The sequence below is a fragment of the Magallana gigas genome, chromosome 9, assembly GCF_963853765.1.
Source record: "Magallana gigas chromosome 9, xbMagGiga1.1, whole genome shotgun sequence".
In the NCBI taxonomy this organism is placed as follows: domain Eukaryota; kingdom Metazoa; phylum Mollusca; class Bivalvia; order Ostreida; family Ostreidae; genus Magallana; species Magallana gigas.
Genome location: NC_088861.1, coordinates 36,539,019 through 36,563,973, shown reverse-complemented (window position 1 = coordinate 36,563,973; position 24,955 = coordinate 36,539,019). Strand labels below are relative to the sequence as shown.

Below are 24,955 nucleotides of genomic sequence, written 5' to 3'. Positions count from 1 at the left end.
TTCAAATGTTGCATCGTGTTTGTTTCAGATTGTTCTTTCCAGACTGATAATAACGTAACAGTAAGCGCTTTTAAGACTATGACAGGTGTTGACTAAAATCAGAACATGCAATTGGGGAAGCTAATACACGAAACTGTCTGTTTTGAAGTTATTTCATTTAAAAAAATATATTTTAAGATATTCTAGAAATAGATCAGAACATTGTATAAGGCCGGCGGAACTGCGGTGACGGTTGTTGTCTCAGAAAAAAGATCGTTTTTTTTTTACAATAGTGTACAGATGTATCCTCGACCATATATTGGAGTACAGTACTGCAGTGTAATGGTGAATATATTGTACAACGGCTGCATCAGCGAACAGTGGTCATAAACTCTGTTGTATACACAAGCGCGAAGCGTGGTAAAGATATTTACTTCCGAGGCAAGTGTATGTTGACATTTAACATGGCATTTTAAATTGGGTATATCTTATAGTAGTAAGTGCAAACTGTGTGAACTTCTCTGAGAGCTAGCTAGCAACTTAACATTGCTTATTTCTGGCAAACCCTATTTCATATACTTCCCAGTGTAAGTGCATGCATTTCCAAGTTAAAAGAAAGAACAAACCCCAATTAAGATACCTAAAGACACCCCACACACCTTCCCCTTAATGTGCTAATTACCCCTTAAAATTGGTTTTCATCCTCCCTCCCTAGGAATTCACCCCTGCCCCCCCCCCCCCCCCCCCCCCTATTACTTCTACTGGTCTGCATGGGTTTGATCCCTAATGATGAATACATCCCTGAATGTTGAACATATTTTATAGACATATTAGACTGATTTTTTTGCAACATTGAAAAACCAAAACTTTATGATTGCAACATGTCATATAACCTGGAATTAATATAGCAAATGGTATATATATTACATAAGTAAATAAGGTTTATCCCTTTCCATTTTTGGATTTATTATATGATTTACTGATTTTCTTAATTGTCTTGGTTTTTATATGAGGATAATTAAATTTAATAATTAAACTAATATGAATTATACATGTTATATATGGCAGCAATTTTTTTAAAAAAAGTTTCAGTTTGATATGAATACAAATCATAACTGCCATGAATCCATATTTTTATGAAAATTATACTAAATGAAAATGGATCAGTTATAAACTTTCATTAAGTTATAATAAGTGAAGTTGATTAACAGCAGGAATGATCATAAAACTGTTATTTTAAGTAATTACAATTTATGAAATGCATTTAACTTGGAATAGGGTTTTAATAAACCTCATAGACCCCTTTACTGTAAGAGTGGTACTGCTCTCTTGCAGGGAAATATGATCAATTATGTTTAAGTACTTGTGATGTTCATGCAGACCAGTTCGAATACCGGGGCGAGATAGCTCAGTTGGTAGAGCACCTGACTAGAGAATCAGGGGGCCCGTGTTCGAATCACGACCATCATTATTTCTCCCATCCTGTTACATTTGGTGCCGTGACCAACCCCTGGAACTGACAGGTTAAGTCCTGCCAGGGGAAGAGTCTGGGTTGATCTTCAAGGGCAAAGATCATTTAAGGGGGGAGGAATGTGATGGTCAGACCTGTTCGAATACCAGTGCCAGATAGCTCAGTTGGTAGAGCACCTGCCTAGAGATTCAGGGGGCCTGGTTTAATGGTACGTCATGTTTCACACAATAAAGTCATTTTGCCCTGCAAAAGAGCAGTCATCACAGTTACCGTGAAGGGGTCTATGGCCCTAGCACAAGTGTTTGTTTCTGTTACAGTAAAAAAAATATTTTTGAAATTAAGTTGACATGTAGACAAACAAAGTTTATATCATAGAAAACAAAATGAGAAAAAACCCATGTTTGCTCTGTTGCTTCTTCTGTCCAAAAGTTATATTTGAATAATATTAAATACATCTAGTACATGTGGAAAATCACCTCATCCTTCAGTTAACATGTAGAATATGTAAATGTATCTTTGACTGTAAAAATAACATCTACTTTGAAAATTATTTTCAAAATGAACAAAAAATATATTCTGGTATATTTGGAATATTTATTTAATATACATGTAGAAAAACATAGGTAAAATTTGAACATTTTTCCATGAAATTCTATTATCACCATGCAGCTTATCCAGCTGTATATTAATCTTATTTTACTTAAAAGCATGCATCACACTGGTAGCTATACATGTAGGTCTTATTGCTTTAGCATGGTTGACAAGAGAGTAGAAACACCATATAGCTATAAGTATATATTAGATATTTACTAAAAATGAGTGTTTAATTAAGCTCACTTTTTCATGGAATCAAGAAATATCATATGCCGGATGGAATGTCTCTTTGTCTGTGGCCATGTATAAATACATACATGTAAAATGCTACAATTAAATCTAAAGGTCAATTTTTAGTTTCTATGACAATTGTTTTCAAATGTGTGTGAGAATTGACTCGAGGAAATTGCCATAGGTTTTATGATCCTATATGTGAAAGGTTTTTAACATCTAGCTGCACTTCATGAAAATCAAAAGATAGGGGGAGGGTATACATGTAAGGGTATTTCTATGTGATGTTATGCTTTTATCATGATAATATCATGAAGATACCAGGTACTTGTAGTATTGAATAATTAAGGTTTCTTATTAGAGGAGACTGAAGAGCAATTGACTTCTTAATGATTATTTAGTAAAAATGTTTTACTGCAGGAAATTTAAACCCCATGAATCTGTGCATGTTTATACTTATAGAAAGATGATTAAGTGAAGTGGAGATAGTGGGATCACTTAAATGGTTATATTTTTTCTTAAACCTCAATGGAAGTGGCATTATGGGGTTTACTTTTTTTTTAGAACTGCATATTCTTTCTTATTATAATACAAAACTCCTTTTTATAGAAAGTTAGTGTAAGTGAAAGGTAGCAAGGGACTTTTTCAGATTATTTGTACCTGTCAATTATTTGGTGAAATGGAGAATTGCTCTACTTTCAGGCTTATGTTGTGTTGCAAAAAGTCATAAAATAGTTTTTAGTGATTAGCATTAGTTAGAGAGATGTCTCCTATTGAAATTGGTATGCGATATGTAGGTCCTTAATGACTTATATTAGGTTCATTATGATCCAAAGTACCAGTAAACTTTTAATTGATCATCTTGCAGATATGACTGTTGTGTTGACTTTAGACAAGGGGTAAAATATAAGATGAAACATTTTATTCGAAGGGGAATAGTCAATGTGTTTACATCGTTTAAATGTACAGAATTCTTGATGTAACTGATTGTAATAAAAATGGCTTTTGAATTAAAAGTGGTCATAATTAATCTTAAAAGCAATTTACCGAAACTGTTATTACACGGTACAAGGTGATTGGTTCAGCCGGGAATGGGGATGTTACTAAAACAGAATTAGCTTTTTTATTTTTAAATGAAATAAGATTAAATTTGAAAATTTCGACTTAAAATTGCACAACCTAAGCGTTCTGATTATAAAGTGTTTTTGTGAGAAATAAACTCTTAGACTTAATGTCAAAGATGGCAGTGGATATATTTATAGTTTTGTCTGAAAGACCTGTCTAATTTATGAAAAAGGAGGGGGGAAACCAGACATTTGAATGGTTATTTTAGGAGTACAGTCAGAATAATTATTGCAAACATTTGTTTGGGAGTGGAGCACATGTCCATTGTTCATATAATGACACTTTAATATTGCATGGTTGTTTATTTTATCGAATAGATTAAGAAAATGCTACTGTAACAATGTTGCCAAAATTTTCACTTTTTGATTTATGCTAATCGACAAAAAAACCTGTCTCAGTTGTATTTAGAAAATTAACATACTAGATTGTATCTCAGTATGCATGTATGTGATAAAATTATACATGTATTTAAAAAGTTTAACTAGTTCTACATATATAGTTACATGTAGATTGCGGCAGACAACCCTTATTCTTGAATATATATTATGAGGTGTAATAAGGTATCGAATACAACTGATAACTGATCAAGAACTTCTAATACCGGTAGTGCATTGGCAGCTCATTTTCCCTGATTGTCAATATAAATATTAATTAGAGCAAATAATTGTTATCTCAATCTTCATGTTTAAAAAAATATTAGAACCTTAAATTGATCTTCACTAATACAAAAAGATTGATAAGAAAATTAGCCACTTAGTCATTGAATGTATTTTTCTCCTCCTTGACATTTACATGTATGTTTACTTAATGGATAAAACAATGCAGTCATAATTTGAATTTCATTATCAAAAAATCCTGCTGGTATGATTCCATAATATCAATTTTATAAATCTGAGTGACAAGTACGCGCTATTCAGTTGAATATAAAATTGTATTTTGATATTACATGTACATCTACATGTACAATCCAAATTCGCCATTAGGTTACTGATTATCTGGCATAGTAGCATATGGCGGTGTTTGTTTTATTGCAAAAATTATGTGTTAATTATGACCAACAATTTTGTGTGACCCAAATAAGACTTATCATCTGAGCACTCAAAGAATACCAGAGATACATGCAAATTACATGTAGTTATTTATAGCTGACCGAGTTTATAGACTTTTGAAATTTTAACTTGTTTAGTTTAAGTTATGCATTCCCAATAGGATAACATATTAATGTATCAAGTTACAGAGCTTGATTAATAATGAGATTATGAAAATAGCAATAATTTTAAGAAATAACCTCATTACTACAAAATAATGCATTGTATGATAGCAATTATATCAAAGACTGAACTGGACATTATTCTAGGAGATTCAAGAAATGCACAATGGGTTTGCGTATTTTTAGAAACACTTCATTGAAGAAACAATGTAATTTGTTTGCATATCGGGATAATTTTTTCAGGATGTATAAAATTGAATTAAATTGATTGAGGCCAGGATGATATTGATATAAATGAAACTTGACATCCATGTAAATACATGTATGTACCCAGAGTATGTACATGTATAGATACATTGTACATTCAATTAGAGATTAAATAGTCTAATATTCTAATACTGTAAGATTTTCTATCATTGAAAAGTGAACCTAGGCGAAATTAATCTGCAAAATTTGGTGTTTGTACATATATTATGTCTAAATAAGAGTATGAAAGTTAAAAAAAAATCCAGAAACCCTTCCCAAATTAAGGAAAATGCAGCATGTATGTTTTAACAATTTTACATTTGTCTTCTAATATTGTGTTTGAATGAATAATTTAATTTCTAGAATGTAGCCTGGTGTGTTTTTGTAACTTAGAAGATGAGAGTGCTGGGCTGGCCTGAGATGAACCAAGGAGACACACTGTGTATACCTCATTAGCACCTATTGTTCTTTCACAGACCTTGCAATTAACTTAGAAATCTTACGTGTCTTTGTAATGGGCACATTCTGTGTATACCTATTGACCACCCTATTGTTCTCCTAATGCTACAATCAACAGAGCAAAGCACTATATACACACGACACATGAGAATTTGTAAGAAATTACAAACCAAAGGGAAATTCTGAATGAATGAAATTAAAAAGTTTTTATAAGAATTTATAAAATAAAAATGAAAACATTATCTATAATCGAAATAAAATTTTAACATACATTGAAATAAAACACTTAATAATAATAAACAAAGAGACTCCTTAGAAGGTGAAATTTCCTTTGTGGTTCGATCATTAAATTAAATTTAATGATCGAACCACAAAATGTCCTATCTTATTCCAAAAAACTTTATAGAATTCTGTTGTAAATCCATCACTGCCTGGACTCTTATTATTTGCCATATTTTTTAAATTGGTACATGCAAAGTTCGGGAACTATGTCAAACAAAAAAAAGGAATAATTACCCGTATCCCAAAAGATGGTATTTAGACAATTGGAGACCAATAACACGTACTTCTAAACATTGCTTATAAAATAAGTTATGAGTGTAATGCTCAGAGAATTAGAAATATGCTTGATATAATTAGTAGTCCCGATCAAACAGGTTTCATTCCAGGAAGATATATTGGTGAAAATACTAAGCTGATATATGATCTTATGCAACATATGGGTGGGGGGGGGGGAGACATTTCTGGTGTATTATTCATAATTGATTTTTAAAAAAAAAAGCATTTGATACTTCACATGGAAATTTATTCACAAATATTAAGATTTTTTCAACTTTGGAGCATCCATTGAATCTTAGATATCTACTTGTCAATGTAATATAGAATCATCAGTCACACAAGCTGGAAACCTTTCAAAATTTTTCAAACATAGCAGAGGATTTCACCAAGGCGACCCAATCTCCCCCTATTCATTCCTACTGTGTGCAGATATTTTGGCATATAAGATTAAAATAACTTTTATATTCGCGCTACACCCTGAGCCTATTTCTATAGACATTTATTCTATCTTCTTGATTATGAAATCCCATATCTATTGGAAAAGGTGTCTTAAGGAAATACTATCAATTCATGAATTAATAATAGATATTGAAAGACATATATCGACTCTAAAATATATTGCTACAAAAAATTGCAGATTAGATGATTTCTATAAGAGATGGGAAACTTGGCTTTTTTCTTCTTTCTTTTTAATAGACTTACTCAAATTTGGCTGTATAATAGAGATTATATAAAGCTGTCAATCAACTACTAACTCATGTTCAACAACTACTCTCTCTCTCTCTCTCTCTCTCTCTCTCTCTCTCTCTCTCTCTCTCTCTCTCTCTCTCTCTCTCTCTCTCTCTCTCAAGGAACAATTTGGATTTGAAGTAAACATACTTAAAAAGCTGCTGTGATCACTTTATTTTATACAAATGTATTGGATTGTTCAACTTTAGATTAAAAAAAAAGAAAAAATAGTCTAATAATGTAAAATTTTCTATCACTGAAAAGTGGACCTAGGTGAAATTAATCTGCAAAATTTGGTGTTTGTACGTTACGGCTAAATAAGAATATAAGAGTTAAAAAAAAATCCATAAACCCTTCCCAAATTAAGGAAAATGCAGCATGTGTGTTTTAATAATTTTACATTTGTCTTCTAATATTGTTTGAATGAATAATTTAATTAGAATGTAGCTCTGGGTGTTTTCCTAACTTAGATGAGAGTGGGCTGGCCTGAGATGAACCAAGGAGACACACTGTGTATACCTCATTAGCACCTATTGTTCTTTCACAGACCTTGCAATTAACTAAGAATTCTTACCTGTCTTTGTAACGGGTACGTTCTGTGTATACCAATTAACCACCCTATTGTTCAACGGAGCAAAGGTACATACACACGACACGTGAGAGCAGGTGTCCGATCGAGCTGTGTACGTGTAAGCAGGAACAAAGTAATGGACAGGGGGCTGCAATTAATCTGGATGTCAACTTGGGGGCCGGGTGTGGGGGTGGGGGGGGGGGGGGGTCTATTTCTGCAGCAAAGATTTTTATTATAATTGAGTTATCATAGAGCCCACCCACCCCACCCCCCCTCCCACACACACTCTTTTGGGGGAGAATATTAAAAATTGGAAAACAAGATGTTAAGAGAGGAAAATGAAGTTAAAGGTAGATTACACGCTATCACCCCCCCCCCCCCCCACGCATTTTATAATCGATATTAAAATATATGCAACTTGGACCTTTTCATAAAACAGTGCATTTTGAACACACTTAAACGGCTCTGATCAGGATGTATATCGCTACCGGATCGGGGGGTTGGGATTAAAGGCAATGGGTTGGGACGTAGATTTTAATCTTAAAATAAAAGTGTACTGGGTACATGTATGCGCTTGAAATTAATCCCTGGGTATTTATTTAGTTGAACTCCTTTTGGTCGCCCTTATTTTCTAGGGACTTTTATCAGAGCAATAATTGAATGGTTAAACGATATGTTATGTTAATCATCTATTTAATGACCTCCGTCGGATTTTTTCTGCAAAGATGTATCACTATTGACCAGTTTATTGCAGCGGCAATGATTGCAGCGATCTGTGTTCAATTGAGCAGTGAACACTGGTGAAGTGTTTCTGGCGTGTGATCACAATTAACAGGGCATTAATTAGATAAAAGTAAAGAAAATACGTTCACTAGCTTTTATGATTTATAACAAGATGCAAGCCATTTCCAATTATCGGAGAATATTACTGTAACAATGAATAAGCATATCAAACATTGTGCATTGTACTGAAAGTTACTGTAGTAAAAATATCTTTACACATCTTAAACAATTTAAATAATACAATTATCAGTAATAAATTATTTCTGCATTCTAATATCAATACTGGAAGGATAAATATAACAATCAGTATATTTCAAAGTTTTTTCGGCAAGAATTAGACGTTCTGGATGTGCAACAGAGACTAATAAGTAAATGATCATACATTAATATAAACTAATTAAATTAAATGTCGTAAATTGGAAACAAAGATCAAGTACAATGATTTTGCATTGGTTCTGATAGAAGTAAATATGTAACAATGATATAACATTAAATGTAAAAATCATTGGACACGTCGTAGAATATATCATTATTTCGAGTCAAATTAGGTTTAATCTCGACCCCCCCCCCCCCCCCGCCTTTATCGATAAAATTGGCCGCACGGGTATGAATACCTTCCGACGCCCAGGGTAATTAAATAAACGATTATTGAATACTAAATCATATCTGATGAGTATAAAAATAGGTAATGAGATTTTAAAATATCTTAGTTAAAAAAAACACCATTTATTTATCATTTTTCCTTAATCAGTGAATGACCCTTTCTGATATCGTTTAAATATTTAATTACATCTGAAGAACTAATGAGCGCCGTGGCGCATATGGTAGCGCATTGGCCTACAGACCCAAGGGTCGTGGGTTCGGATCTCACGGCCGGCAATGATTTTTCTCCAAATTTTCTTTCTGTAAAATGCCACAAAAATTAAAATAATATCAATCCAGTAACAGTTAATTCTCGGCTCGATACAAATTTGACAACATAAAATCAAGCATGCGTTGATATATTTAGTATACACAGCGTTCCGATGATATGTATACACATGTGTTGAAATATAGACAGTGAATACAAAGTACATGTATACACAGGGATTGGTCTTGTTCAGTTTATTATGAAATCGTGGGAATATATTAAACGATACAAATGTGCAATGGGCCTCATCCTTTGACTTAGATTGTGATGCCTTTTTGTCGGCCTTAGACTCTGTTATTATTGCCGGTGTGGAAATCACTCCAAGTATTCTCATGATTAAGCTTTAAAATCATTACAAAGACCACAGGGGCTTGGTTGTTGGATAGTGAATTTCCTAATTATTTGTTCCCGAAGAAAAAAATGATTAAAATTGGTAATCTTTTGTGTATTTCTGTGTATTGCAATAAATCAATTCACTGAAACCCCCCGTTTCAGTCATGTTAAAAAAAGTGTATTCAATGTACATTAAAAAGATGGCGAGTGTCGTCCCTTTACTTTTTTTAATGTACATTGAATACACTTTTTTAACATGACTGAAACGGGGGGTTTCAGTGAATTGATTTATTGCAATACACAGAGATACGCATAAGATTACCAATTTTAATCAATTTTTTCTTCGGGAACAAATAATTAGGAAATTCACTATCCAACAACCAAGCCCCTGTGACAAAGACTGCATGATTTGTTCTCCATGACTATGTATTTCAAGCACTGGTTTATTTTGTATAGAGGTTATCCTTTATATATATTTGCCAAATTAATTGCAATGGGAAATTCGATCTAAATAAAATTCCAGCTTTTGCTCCAGCTTTTGCTCCAGCTTTTGCTCGCTTGAGATAAGTCCTATACAATGGGAAGAGTGGGAAAGAAATAGATAAGAGGTACTTACCGGTATACATGCTATGAATTAATTTAAAAACAAAATAATTAATGTGAGAGGCTTCTACCGTATATTTAAACGCACTGATTTTGTCACATGCCTCTGATGTACTATAGCCATGGTATCTATTTTTTATTATCCAAAATAGCTCCTGGACATTATCACAAAATTTATACTCTTTCACTAAAACATTCTACGGAAAACAGGCACGAAGCATCGTTTTTGAAAGTGGGGGGGGCCAGACCCATCCAAAAAATCTTGACAAGCAAAAAAAAAAATAAGGGAAATTTCAAGTTTCCAAAAATCTTCAAAATCCTAATCCGTGGGGGGGGGGGGGGGGGGGGGGGGGATAGACACACATGTATGCTTCCAAATAAAATTCTTCCCTACCAAATTTTTTTTCCCTCAAAATCATGAAATTCCTAATCCGGGGGGGGGGGGGGGGCGGTAACTTCAATTTCACTACTCATTTCCTTATTTTCATTTCAATTTTTTACTAACTTCCAAAAAAGTGGGGGGGGGGGGGGGCCAACTCCATTATAATCCATTTTTTGTAAATGTATGTAAATTTTAAAAAATTTGTTGCTGCGATAAAAAGTGGGGGGGCCTGGCCCCCCCCTGATGCTACGTGCCTGGAAAAGAAAAAATCAACGGGACTTTTCATCAAGTACCCCCCCCCCCCCCATGAGAAAACATGTACACAAGCTGAAATTATCCGTCGAAAAGTATTATTGTACATATATACCTTGATAACCACCTTACTATCTCCTGTTAAATTAAGAATTTTATAATAATTATTGGTTTTACTAATAGTATAATGATATAAAACATTTTGCACACTTTATTTATTAGTTGTTATAACAACCCCCCCCCCCCCAACAACCCCAACCCCCAGCATTGACACTAAATTCATCATGTTTATAGTTAGATGAATAATCTATATAATAATACGGTGTTCAGGATGTTAAATAACTAATAGGATTTTCGAGTTCATTAAACGGCATTATACTTGAAATTCATGAAATTTCGACTGCTCTAATCGAAATATCTGTGTCCCGATTTGTCTAACTATTTCGACATCCGGTTTTCAACTCCATCGCTTGGTACTTGATAACTCAGATAAGTTGGTAGGGCTAGTGTTGCTAAGTTTGTGTTTCTTCTGTCCATTTCCAAAGGTAATTCCATTGACTGCAAATCAGTTTCATTTTAAATTTATACGTCTATATATTCTTTAATAACTTCCAAGTGAAAAGCTAGGTAATGAAAAAAAAACCCAACATTTATTCTTTGACCGAATTTTCTCGAAATAGTGAGACCATAGATTTAAGACTGTTTTAATATGCTATGATATTTAACAGAAGTTTAAATATTATATGTAATCTTTGTGATTGCATAAACCGTAAATTTATGCCTTTATTAGTGGATCATATAACATTGGTACATACAATACAGTTCAGGTATTGATAAATATTTACAACCTGTCAGATTTTAAAGAATTTTATAATAAGCAGGGCAATACTTATTTTGAATTAGTTATATCTTTTAAACATAATTTACATAGTTTTCATGACATATTTTTAGGCAAATTAAAGGATGACAGAGCATACCTCTGATGCTGACACTTGTCATTTGAAAAAAAGGCATTTTTGGAAGACATTACCAACATCTGTGGATTATAATTCAATGCAAGAGAAAATCTAGAGTCATTAAACTAATGCAAACATGAATAAATCAGTCTCGAGTAACTTATTATTGAGAATCTGATTTATTTGCTTGGATTGGTTTAGTTAACATCACCCCATACTGTCTGCACTGTGAGTACTGGTATTTTAATAGATTGGTAAAATATTTTAGTAATTTTATATTATGAACAAATGGGATAAAATACCCCATGCATATGTGGGATAATAAATCCCATGACATCTATTTTATGGGATTAAAAACCCTAAACTGTTATTTAAGAAAAAAGTGGGTTTTTAAACCCCACATTATTTTCATGGGGTTTTCTGCCCCATGGGGTTTATTGCAAAACCCCATGGGGTTTGCATGGGGTTTTCTGTGGGGTATTTTTTCCAAACTAAAATCCCATGGGGTTGGAACTTTTAAGTTCAAATATCTAAAAAACTATCTAAAAATGTTTCAATTTTTTTTCCATAAATTTATTTAGAATAAAAAACCCCACCATTTGGTACTAAACTTTGGTCAATAGTGTGTATGGAAAGAGGTGCGCAACGCCGGAAAAATGTCCATTCCGAAGTTGTCCGTCCCACTGTTATATACTCATTCGTGTGATCCAAGTTTGTATATTAAAGCTGAACACATTTTTCGCAAAAAGCAGTAACCGCCTTGTTTTTCTTCCTCGTTATTATTTGTGATCTACCCCTTTGCATAAGCTGAAGATACATGTACTTTACACTTCAAGGTTTTTCACTTTCGGGTCCTTTATTGATTTGTTATTTGGGCGATATCACATTTATCAAGAGGAAATTAATATCAAATCTATGTTTAATGCATAACATACACACAGAACGTTTAACAAAGGAATAAAAGCAGGTTTCCAATGAGTCGGTCTAAGGTTCCAGTTGGGTAATCCCCTGCGAGATGAAATTCATGATTTTAAGAACTTTAATGAACCGTTCATGAAGTTTCATGATGTATTCATGACTGGTTCATAAAGCTGGTTCATGAATATATTCTTAAAATGTAATTCATGAACAAATTATGAATATACAAGAATACAGGAAATACCTGGTATTGAACATTCATGAATTTTCATGAAGTTCTAATTTACGAAATATATAATTAATTTCAAATGCTTTTATAAATAACATAGTTTACTCTAGTATTCAGAACATTATCTTTTTAAAAAAAAATATATATATATATACATCTTAAAATATTAATATTGAAACACAGTCTTCATGAACATTCATGAATATTCATGCAAACACCTATATAAATGTGGCATCTTTAATTTTGAAAAAGAAAGATGTGATATATTATAGTTACATTATTTATTCAATTCTAAGAAACATGTAAATTCATTTACAACAACGAAGGTCTCAGACATCATGATCAAATGGTCATTACTAGATCCTAAATTTGACGCTTAATTTCTTCATTGTTCAATTTATATTCAAAAAATAAATGACATAATTTATCAGTGAATAATCAGTCTTTGCATATGATACATTATGGCTGTTTTATGTTGTTAAAAATCTTGTAAACTAAACTGAAAAAGTGAAATAATTAAAAAATTTGCATATTTCTTTGGAAAAAAGATTTAGTATACGTTGAATTCCAACTTGTTTGAAGTACATTGTACATCAAGTTTATTAAAGACGTGGTAAGTTGTCAGTCTATCATAGAAGCATAAATACACACAAGACGAAGTGCGTCTGTTCCTGGGAGAACGACAGAGAAAATGTTCCGAGCACATTCGGTTGAAATTTGGACCCCGTCGAGTTTAGAACCTTTGCGGTTTCTTTGTAAAAGGCATTACTGTTGCACACATTTGAAAGCGATTCATTCTAAGAAGTTACAAATCCGTTACGTAAATATTCCGTTGAGAACTTCCAACAATTTATTTATGATTAGCTGTTTAAACTCGGACAACTACCGTTACTACACTCCGAGTTTCGAGGAGTCCGCCATTGTTTATGAGGTGTCATGTCGATTCGCCTCCGTTACAAAAACACACTGAACTTCAATTTGTCAATTAACTTAATGATAAGCAATAATGAAAAAATTACTTTAAAACATTAATGCAAATTATAGAAATAAAGTATGAAAGAATATTTAATTGAGTGTAAATTATTTTTTAAGTTCCAAAACCTTGAGGGTTCAAAAACGAGAGTGTTGAAGTTTAACAGACACAACTTGTGTAAACCGAACGATATTAAATCGTACGTTTCTTCAATCTCTAAAAATATAATAATGAAAACTTAAGCATTTTATTATTAGTTTCATTTAAAGATATTTATACCCCTGCTCCGAAGGAGAGGGGGTATACTGTTTTACCCTTGTGTGTCTGTCTGTCTGTCCGTCCGTCCGTCTGTCTGTCCGTCCGTAACAAAATTTGCTGTCGCATTTATCTCAGCAACTATTTATCGCAGAGACTTGAAATTTTAACACAGTGTTTGTTAAGGCATGCCATATCGTGGGATATATCTTTGTACCAATCGGACGTCAACTTCCTGTTAAATGATGACTTTGCTTATTGTTTAACCAAAATTTTCAAACAAATTTTCGTCAAAGATTTCTCAGCAACTGTTTATCGCAGATGCTTGAAATTTTTACACACTATTTGTATAGGCATGCCATATCGTGGGATATATTTTTGTACCAATCAGACGTCAACTTCCTGTTAAATGAGCACTTTGTTAATTTTAAGCCAAAATTTTCAAACAAATTTCTGTCAAAGATTTCTCAGCAACTATTTATCACAGATGCTTGAAATTTTAACACACTATTTGTTTTGGGATGCCATATTGTGGGATATATTTTTGTACCAATCGGACGTTAACTTCCTGTTTAATGAGTACTTTGTTTATTTTTAGCCAAATTTTTCAAACAAATTTTCCTCAAAGATTTCTCAGCAACTATTTATCGCAGATGCTTGAAATTTTAACACACTATTTGTTTTGGCATGCCATATTGTGGGATGTATTATTGTACCAATCAGACGTCAACTTCCTGTTAAATGACGACTTTATTAATTTTTTGCCAAAATTTTCAAACTAATTTTCGTCTAAGATTTCTCAGCAGCTATTTATCGGCGATGCTTGAAATTTTTACACAGTATTTGTATAGGCATGCTATATTGTGGGATGTATTTTTGTACCAATCAGACGTCAACTTCCTGTTAAATGACGACTTTGTTTATTTTTTGCCAAAATTTTCAAACAAATTTTCCTCAAAGATTTCTCAGCAGCTATTTATCGCAGATGCTTGAAATTCAAACACTTTATAACAACATTATTTTACAACCAATACATGTATTTTTATATAGCATATGCCATGTTTTACTACGCGGCGCAGCCAATACCGTTTTCAGAAATGCCTATTTTGTGTCACTCATGTTTTATAGTTATTCAAGTTTAGGTTTCAAAATTGATTTGTAATGTTATCACAGTCAAAGACAGTTAAAAAATGTGAATTACATAGATGTAGTTGATCAGATGAAATGGACTTTCACCAGATTTTAGAAATTATACATCACAGCGAAGTGGTGTATGAATATCATTTTCAAACAGTGAAATATGTCTCTAGTTGTTCTTGCTGGCATTTCAAATATTTTCGATGCAGAGTCTGTTCCCCATTGTTTTCAGTTTTAGACCGAAAATTAATGTGATAAACGCTAGCAACTATTTATTTATGCTTAAAACTGTTTAGAACAGAGAGAAACCCGTTTGAAAAAGAACATATACCGGTATACTGAGGAAAAAAAAGGGGACCCGAGCCATGTTTCCGAGACAAAGAATTGCGAGCTCCGGATCTTTTTTTATAACTCTACGACTGACTCTTGAATTTTGGGATATCATTACAAATGCATTTCCTAGGAATGATAAACACTAAAAATAGAAAAATGAAATTTGACCAAAATCGTGACCGTGTCCCTTTAACGCTGATAATGTTTGGAGTTTCCTACGATAAGCATACTTCGTTTATACCTTTGGTGTATTTGCAACACTTTATTTACATACCAATACTGGGCATTGCCCAATAACTAGTTTTCACACTCAACAACTGCCCAATGCATGTCAATCCTAATGGTGCTTTGTTGATTTTTTCATGGTTATTTATCACATCTTTCGCTGTCAACACTCAAAGTAAACATTCAACACTCAGAATAAACAAACACACAAATGAATATACATAATGAGTTTAATATTTGAAAATAAGTCCTTGTACGAGTCTATTGGTATAAACGTGTCATCATATCGATGACAGAGTGTATAAACATTGTTCATCAAGAGATTCACTCCTCTCTCTGTGATTGTACATCGTCATCAACAACAAATCAAAACTTTGACAAAACATTTAAAAAGCTATGTAATGTCACCAACCGCCCAATTCATTCACGCAGACGCGGTCAAGAGAAGCTATCAAACGAAACGATAGGATTTGCGACCTTGACCAACGGCTAAATATATATAATGAAACACGAGTTTATTCAGTAAACAAAATAGTTTAGTCTTTTCTGGATACAAAAGAATACTGCTAACGTTGTCATGGATAACAAAAAAGGCCACGTGTCATTTCCTGCAAGTCACGTGATCTTTGAAGGCGTGCGCATAAAATTACGCTTCGATTATAGTGAATGATTACCTGGCGTAAATTTGCCAACGTCATCAACAATTAAAACATGATTGTTGGGACCTTAGAAGGATTGATTATATTATCACAGAAATAAACAAGCTCCCTGAAAACTGATCGTTGATAGTATGTGTAGTGCAGTGGGGGATCCAACAAGGGAAGGGCCCTAAATCACCTGACGTGAATCAGATTCCCGCGAGAGTTCAAAGTTCAGAAACCCCCTCAGCCTATTAGCTGGATCCTTCACTGGGGGTTTATATACTAAGCAGTGGTTGTGATTTGGCACGTTGCTTTGTATCAGAGAAATCTCTTTACCCAAAATAAGGCACTTGTGTGATGTTTCGATGGGCTCTTTACCATGAGAAAATGTTAACAGGGAAATAATGAAGTTTGTAAATATTTAGAGCACTGCGGTTAATATATGCCAAGAAACTAACAAGACAGTTAATATCATGCCAATACATTACAATTCTTGATTATATGGAAGAATGTAGTTTCAAGACGGACTATCTTGTAATCACTATTATGCATTGATCTCTTCGAGGCTTGTGGTAGCTCAATGTTAATCGAAATAAGGTTGGAAAAGTTCAGAAAGTCTTTGGCTTTGAAATACATAGAACGTAGTGTTAATCATTCGAAATCTTTAGCAGTTAACAAGGCTGCTTTCTATCACGTCCGTCTAAATCTGCTGACCTCTTGGCCAATCAAAAGCCAGGTTACAGGTCCAGATTTCTTTGGACGAACTACACTCCACCAATTATAGCTTGACATGCATAGTTACCTTAGTAACAGAAACACAACAGCAAAGTATATAAATGGTTATATTTAGTAACGAAACGATGCAGTGTTAAGAAGATTTGTATCCACTGGTTAGTATGAACTGCAAAGATGAGTTACTGTTTTAAAAACCTTTATTGCTAGTGAACAGAAAAAATAATATATATCTATATATAGAGTACAATAATATGCAAAAAGACAACAAATGCAAATTTTAAGTAGCAGTTTGGGTTAATATGCCGCTTATGTATAGTAAATAAAGGCAAACTTCTTAAAAGTATATCATTCTTTACAATGAAAAGGGGGAAAAGATGGTATCCAAAGGCAGAGTCAATCTCACAAGTCACAAGGGAGTATTTTTCCAGTTGATTTACTTTATCTTTCGGTGGGTTGGGGGTAATGAAGCTTGGGTTAGTTTGAGGGTAGGGTGAGTAGATGATACCTTGAGATTCGTTCACATTTTACTTATGATGGATCTACTAACTACAGGCAAAGCATGCTGATTGATCCACAGAGAAACATTGTGAATTATATATATATACAATACATTGTTAATCCAGTTATGGTGGAAATTCTCTGGCCATGCCTCCAGTTCTTGGTATGAAATTTTATAAAATATCAAAAAGTTATTAAGTACTGGTAATAAGTCCAAATACCAAAAACAAATGAACTGAAAGTGGCAGAAAATTTCCAGAGATTGCAACAACAGAATCAGAATATTATGCTGATGCACCTGTTAAGGTCAACAATTGTATAAAATTAACAGTATATAAACAACAAAACATGTCAGAATTCAGTATTAAAAAAAGTTACAGATCTTCAGAAAGCATCAGATTATGGGTAGGTGTTGTTAGTGACTGGCAAGGCCAGATTATTGTGAACTCCATGCAAAGCTTACCAATATACTAAAGACAGCGAGGAGAACGAGGTGTAAATTAAATCATAGAGTGGATATGCTTAACATTAAGTTCAAATATAAAGTTAGAAAAAAAAGCCCTGCATTGAGATTCAATCCAAATTCAGATTTGTGATATATAAGTACCTATCCTAAGGCCAAATATGACTTCTTGTTGAGCATTCATAAAAAAATTCACAACTTTGTTCAATAAAACAGTACAAAAAAAATCAATCGAAACCAAAATAATCCGTCTCTTCCCTCATGTGCCAAAAACCAAGAATGAGTGAATTAATAGGCTAATACAAAGAGCAGTTAAATTGTACATTCTAGCATCTCAACTCAACATTCTACATACACTGCTTTTAAAATTTAAGTGACTTGAATGGGTAGGGATTAATTGTGACCACATTGGATCAAAGATTCAGATTCTGTAAGAGAGAAACCATACTGATTTATTCTTCTTTTACACAGCCATTATATCTAATGATATTTGAGATAATAGACATTATCCAATGAAATTCGAGCAAACGGCCATTATCTAATAAAATTCAAGGTAATACTCCAACCCTTTCAAGTCAATCTTATACAACCACTGTTACACAAAAAAACGATGTTATTTTTTCTCTAAAAAAAACCAAGAGTGCCTTTCGTTACTTTCACAGAGCCAAACACAATTTAAAGGGAGTTTGACAAAAATGTTTGCATAGCTACTATTAAGGTATTGATACCAACAACTAAGTCTCTATAAAAAAAAATTATGTACAGTACAAAAAAACAGAAGATGAAACTATTAATTTCATACACAAAACAATAATTTTCATATTTTCTCTTCCCTGTGTTTTGTGAACTTATGACCTCCTTTAAGTAGATATTGGCCGCGGTATCCGTGTTATGCAACAAGTGAGCACGCGACACAGATCATCATTCCAAAGATGCAAAAAATTAAACTGTGATATGAACGCCATCCACGTTTGGCAAAAATAACAAGTGCACAAAAAATAATATTTACAAAATCCATCAATTCTCGATTAACATGATATGTAAAAACACAGGGAAATTTTAAACACACGCACACACAAGCATACAGAGTGAAATCTACTGGTCTCTTCACACAGAGCAAAGAACACCAAATCACAAAGTCAAGCTTATTCAAAACTCTATTAGTGAAGGAAGACAGAACCCAAGCCATAATACTGGAGGATTCTCTAGTTAAGTGTGCAGATAATCTCAGATTCTCTTTCTTAGAATATTATTCCACTGAAGATAGCAGACTATTGCTACATCAACTGGCAAAACCTTGGAAATGCATCTCAAATCAAAACCAATCATGTGTGAGAATTTTAAGAACACTTTGATTTTAAGCTCATTTGTTCAATAAATCAACAAACTTCAACATTATGCTACAAAATTCTAACATTAAACACTATCAAACAAAAATATGTGCATAAATATATATTACTGAAATATAAAGGCTTTTGGCAAAACCTCAAGACACATTTCCAAGTTTTACTGTTCATACTATTCAGAACTGTCTAATAAATGTGTAAAGGAGCATTTTCTAATCTTTTGGAAGAGATGAGTATGTATTTTGGTAAAAATACAGAAACAGATGTAAAGGTAAAAATTATGCTGTACAGATAGTGTTTAATATATAAATACAAAATGTTAATCTCATCTAAGTTCTTGATGTGAAAAGGCAAAAATGACAGGAGTTAATTATTCTTTCAATATAATGGGAAAAACAATGACATAGCATAAATCCTTGTTGCACACCAATGAACATTCATTAACAACAAAATTGGTACATCAACAATGTTAGTCTACATTAGTTCTGAAGAGTATAAATTGTCAGGCACTTAGTTTTTCTACATGATTTTTTTTAATATTATTGGCACAAGGACGGTTCTGAATTGACCTCATTTCAACCTCAATTTCACAAAACACAAAAATTATACTTAAGAAACACACAATGGCCCTCTCTCAAAATTAGACCTTGAAAAGTAAAAAAAATAAACACAACTCACAATTTCTCAATGATCCAAATGAAGTCAAAAATTTGTTTTCTGCCATAACATATGTATATATAATATATATAACTTTTTTTTATAAATATAAGGCATGTTAGTGGTTGCAGTTTTGCTAAGGAAGGCAGCTTTGTTTATATCCAGCGATTGTTTTAAGATTTTGTTTGGATAATTCCCACACACCAAGATGTCAGCTTTTGTTTTATTGTGAGTAGAACATCGTGGGCGACAGAGTTAGGTGCCGTGCGTTGCTGCCTTTGATTGAGGCCCCTGATCCAGTGTTTTGTAGCTCGCTCTTGTTTTTCAAGTGTTCTGGTGGGTTTGAGTTAGTTTCGTAGGCACAGCTGAGAGTTAGGTGAAAAATAAAAAAAGAAAGAAAAAAATGTTAGTTCATACTGCTACCATATACTGCATCATTCTCATAATCAAGTAGTTTAGATACATTACATTATCAATCTCTCTGTTTTAACCATCTGGGTGAACACAGCCGTCACTAACCACAGCAGATTAAAGTGTGTGCACATTTGGTCAGAAAAAAAAACACTTTGTTGGCATGCAAATTTTTAAAAATTGGTTAACAAGTCTGGATATTAAAAATCATGCTACTTGGCAATCAAAGTTAACAAACAGAGAAATAGTTATAAAAACATTATAAATTTAGTTGGCTTTAATATCTTGTATCAGTTTTGTTTTGTTTTAAGTCTAAAGCAGTAAAACACAAAAGTTAAGCAAATTGCGAGTTTTAAAAAGAGAATTACAGAGATGAAGGTGGAAAATGATTTGAGAACCAAATGATATTTTAAGCTAATTTAGAAGAAAAAATACCCCAACCCCCTTCCCTGAAAATTCTTTTGTTTTTTATTTTTTCTGTAAGTGTTATAAGGCTGGTTACGGCACAACTTAGATCTGCTGGTTAGTATTTGGCTGAATTAGTCTGTATGATACATGTTGGTATAAAAGCCTATTAATTAACAGTAATTAATGAATACCAAGAGATGAAGAGGCTACATAGTGCAGTCTACTGATAATCCAAGAATACATAATATAATAACGAGAGATGCCACAAGTGTATTTAGAAGCAGACAATAAACCCATGATGTAGAGCCCAGGGAGCAATTAAGTCAACAGCATTTGGGGGGTAGGGGACAGTATTAGGAGATAAAGAATTACTCTACAACAAGCAATTTACCCTCTCTTCCAACAACAGCAACAAAACACAGGTACAAGAAAATAAATAAATTCTTCAGCCATCTGTTATCCTTCCAAATGCTGAATTTTTAAGACCAGACAGACTTCCAAAATAGAAGCAAGTATTTGTTTATGAATGGAGGTGGTAAATTGGAGCAGCGTCAGTTTACTTCAGGGAAACTTGTCTTGTCTACCACCAATATCTATGACCAAATGTTGAAATGACCCTTTCGGACAAAGTCTCTCCACGCGCTTGGAAACTCCCACATTATTTTGCAAAAAGTACTATGAACAGACATACTAATAGATAAGTTCTTTTTTTTTATTTTTTTGAACATTTCAAATAAACAACAATTGACACCTTCAAATAAATAATCTTCCGCAAGAAGACTAACTAATCTATAATAAATATCTTTTTGTAATGTGTTCTCATCCATTAATCAAACAATTCTTTCATTTTATCAATTGGTAAGCATTTTTTCTTTATTTATTTTTTTGGTAATAAATACATATTGCTCATATTCTAGCACTTAGAAAAAAACTACAAGACAGAACAAAATAAGCAATATAAGCAACAAACAAAAAAAAGAAAGAAAAATCGGAAAAAAAAATAATATTGATAATTCTCCATGAAAAACGGTGTTCTAATAAAAGAAAAATAACCTGTCGATATAACCTGCCTGAGATTTCGGTGCTGGAGAATACAAATAAACAATGGAATGGTTGAGCGTTACATTATTATGCACTATACATCCACCTCAATCATCGTCATAGTCACAGTACTAACACAGTTCAATCTATGGGACTAACATGTACAAGAACCGGGCATCTCTCACACCCTACTCATGTAGGCATATAATATCTACATCATAAATCTTCACTACAATAAACGAGAACACGATTTCTAGTGTTCTACACTACCTGTAACGAAACGTGTATTATCACAATACCATACAAACATTGTATCACACATACTCTGTTCGTTGGGGATTTTACCCCTTCCTCAAAACCTCCTAAAAAAAACCACTACATGAACCTACAATACAAATACATTATAAGCACAGTCTGGATAAGTCTGGAATTTCCTTTGAATGAGAGATCATTTATTATTGGACCGTCTTTACAATGTCTAGGCTTTCAGGTCATAACCTTATGACCTTGACATTGTGAAAAGAAAATTAGGTTATTTCTTTCTAATGAGAATTGACAAATACCAGGCAAATTGTCTTCAATTAAGATGTTAGCAATAGGGGTTATTCTTTCTGACATTTGGTTATTTACCTTCAATGACAACACATTAGGGCAGGAAAGGAGGAGAAAAAAGTCTGTGTAAATCAAAGTTTTCAGGGGTTAGTGGTCGATTAAGTTTTTAAAAAACATCAATAGAATGTATTAATTAGCTTTATAATGGCCGACAATACCAACATTTACACACTGACACTGTTTTATAAAAGGTTTCTCTTTATTGCACGGGATGTATGTGAACACTTTTATATAAAAAATAAAATAAAAATAATATCTCTGAGGTGTTTACATATCAAGACTTTCCTGGTATTAGTCAAATCCCATAATGGATTTCTAAACATTAGTTTTCTTCTGAAAATGCAATGATTTCTGCATTGTTCAGAAGAGGATTAAAACACACTTTAGGGGATTAATCATCAATCTTTTGACACTAATTCATTAATCATTTCACGTTTGTCAACTTTTAGCATTAGTATTCACATCATGCCCTCAAGTTCTGAGACAGATTTCAATGGTAGTCTATGGTGAGTACATGGTGGGATCTCTCATTCAAAAGGACAACAATTCCAGACTACAGACGGATGGAAGACTAAGTTCAACATACAGACTCTAGATTTAATGGCTCTTAATTTTCAATCAAAAGATGAAAAATCTTCAATGAAAAACCATTAACAAGATGGATGAAGCCTTAGAACCCATAGTCTGTATGGTGAACTGATTTTACATGAAGAAGAGAGATGGGACTAACCTTCCCCCAAACTTATGGAAGAGCCACCCTTGTGTAAGGGTGTGTCCGTACAGTGTCCAGGGTCCTTCGCATCTTAGGCACTGCACCTGCAATAGCTAAACACGTTAAGACCTGACCCAAAACATAACACCCCCCAAAACCTACAATAGCAAAACCGTTAAAACTGGAATCCTAGAACAAAATCACCGAACCCCCAAGTCTACGGCAAACAATTTTTCTCCCAACTACAGATACACTTTTGATGAGAGATTTTTTTTTTTATTAATTAGCACTTTTTTAAAATCTTTTCAGAAAATTATTTTTGGGAGGAAAGTGTCGATCAAATCCCAATTTCTTAAATGTGATATTAAAACCTATTTTGATGTTGTAAAATGACAAAATATTGCCCAAATCTTCATTTTAACGAAGCTAAATGATAAATGCAAACATCATTTAACACTATTGAATTGCGTCCTGATGGTGCTAAATATTGCATCTAAAAACACAACAAAAATTGGCCTATTTTTTTTTTGGTTTTGTACAAATATTCAAACAAAATAACTAGAAAAATATATATACCAAAAAATACCAATGCTTGAAAGACTGATGGCTTGTATCTAAAGCATCAGAAGCTCATTTTTTCACAAAAAGAGCTACCTTATTAATTTTACATGTTAATTTCAGAAACAGTTAATTACTTGTGTAGGGGGGTTACTATGTTAATCTTAATGTAGTTATTCAAATAACTCAATTGTTGAACGTAAAGTATTACATATATTACATGCCAAAAAGTTTATATCTTATTCATTTGCAAATAAATAAAGCAAAAAAATCCTATTAAAAGATTATGAGGTTTTTTAAAGTGCGAAATCAGTATATCAACAAAACGATTGTTTAAAAGATGTGAAAATGGATAAATTAAACACAAGCTTTTGGAAATTAAGACATGGAAACAAAAAAAGAAGGAAAATAATAAATTTGTCAAGTAAGCCGTCACTACGAAAAAAATAAAATCTTCATTCACTCCAAAAATGAAAATTATAAAACTCAAAAAAAAAAAAGAAACTTATTATCCTACTTCAACAGCTGAGGCTTGCAAACAATGGGACATTTGTTTTTAATGAATCTTGAAGCCACCACCAAATCAATCTAAGGAACTCTTCTCTATTAAGACATTAATGAACTAGTTTCTTTGGTTAACGAGTGAGACTGCCGTGTGTGAATTCACATACAAACAATATTTGACTAGGTTGTCTACTTTCCCACTATATGTTCAATGGCTCGCCGAGTCTCTTACTTAAGCTACCTGTTAAACAGAATTAAGTCAAAGATTATGATATCTCTTAATCCTGCCTCTCTCCTCTCTCACTTTCCTTTCTCTCTCATTCTCTGTGATCAATTATATGATCTTATATCTTAACAGTTTTCCCCAATGATATGTTTATCTCAAAACGGTGGTAAACTCAATGAATTAATTTTGATTATTTCTAAAATATCAACACACTTCCTAAAAGATGTAGGCTACTTCCTGTTTTAGACTTGCATCATCTAGAGTTATGTCCCTTGTCTTATTAATGATGTCAGAGCTATAAATAGACACCCAGTGTCCGATCACCTACCCAACGAGTCCATAATTACAGGCTAGCATGAAATAAAACAACATCTTATTTTACAATCTACTCAAGATTTGGCTAAACTATATAAAATAGATATATATGTACATGATATTATAAGCATTCAATTGTTTACAATTCTGAATTGAAAACTATGGAATGTTCAATGAAAAATATATCAATGGAGAGGGACCAAAAATCATAATTACATAAATCTTAAAATGATTGTCGACTAAAATAAATATATGTATATATATATAACGAAAAAAGATAAAAATAAGGCAATATTAAAAGTAACACTTTTCTATACATAGAAAACTTGTAATAATCATAAATTCATCTTCGACAAAACTTTGTCA

General features: G+C 32.8%; 1 protein-coding gene and 1 long non-coding RNA gene across 13 annotated transcripts in view; one reads left to right on the top strand and one right to left on the bottom strand.

Moving 5' to 3' along the window:
- The first annotated feature begins 10,713 nt into the window (after positions 1-10,713).
- LOC117685785 (uncharacterized) lies at positions 10,714-12,091 on the top strand. Of its 2 annotated transcripts, XR_010709396.1 has the most exons (3): positions 10,723-10,981; positions 11,388-11,620; positions 11,974-12,091. It is a non-coding gene; the product is annotated as an uncharacterized lncRNA (long non-coding RNA). The 2 variants fall into 2 exon arrangements; XR_010709395.1 differs by lacking the exon at positions 11,974-12,091 and having other exon boundaries at positions 10,714-10,981.
- A 3,583-nt stretch (positions 12,092-15,674) lies between these two features.
- LOC105333779 (protein quaking-A) overlaps positions 15,675-24,955 on the bottom strand; it is a 36,060-nt gene continuing 26,779 nt past the window's right edge. For 8 of the 11 annotated variants that reach the window (XM_034479694.2, XM_011436947.4, XM_034479695.2 and 5 more), the window contains 2 exons: positions 23,005-23,090; positions 15,675-20,167 (listed from right to left, as the gene is read on the bottom strand). In XM_034479694.2, the coding sequence (XP_034335585.1) occupies positions 23,017-23,090 (74 nt within the window). In that variant the 3' untranslated portion in view covers positions 15,675-20,167; positions 23,005-23,016. Of the gene's footprint in view, positions 20,168-21,289; positions 24,625-24,955 lie in introns of those variants that run through there. The other 3 variants (XM_066071014.1, XM_066071016.1, XM_066071013.1) reach the window with 2 other exon arrangements.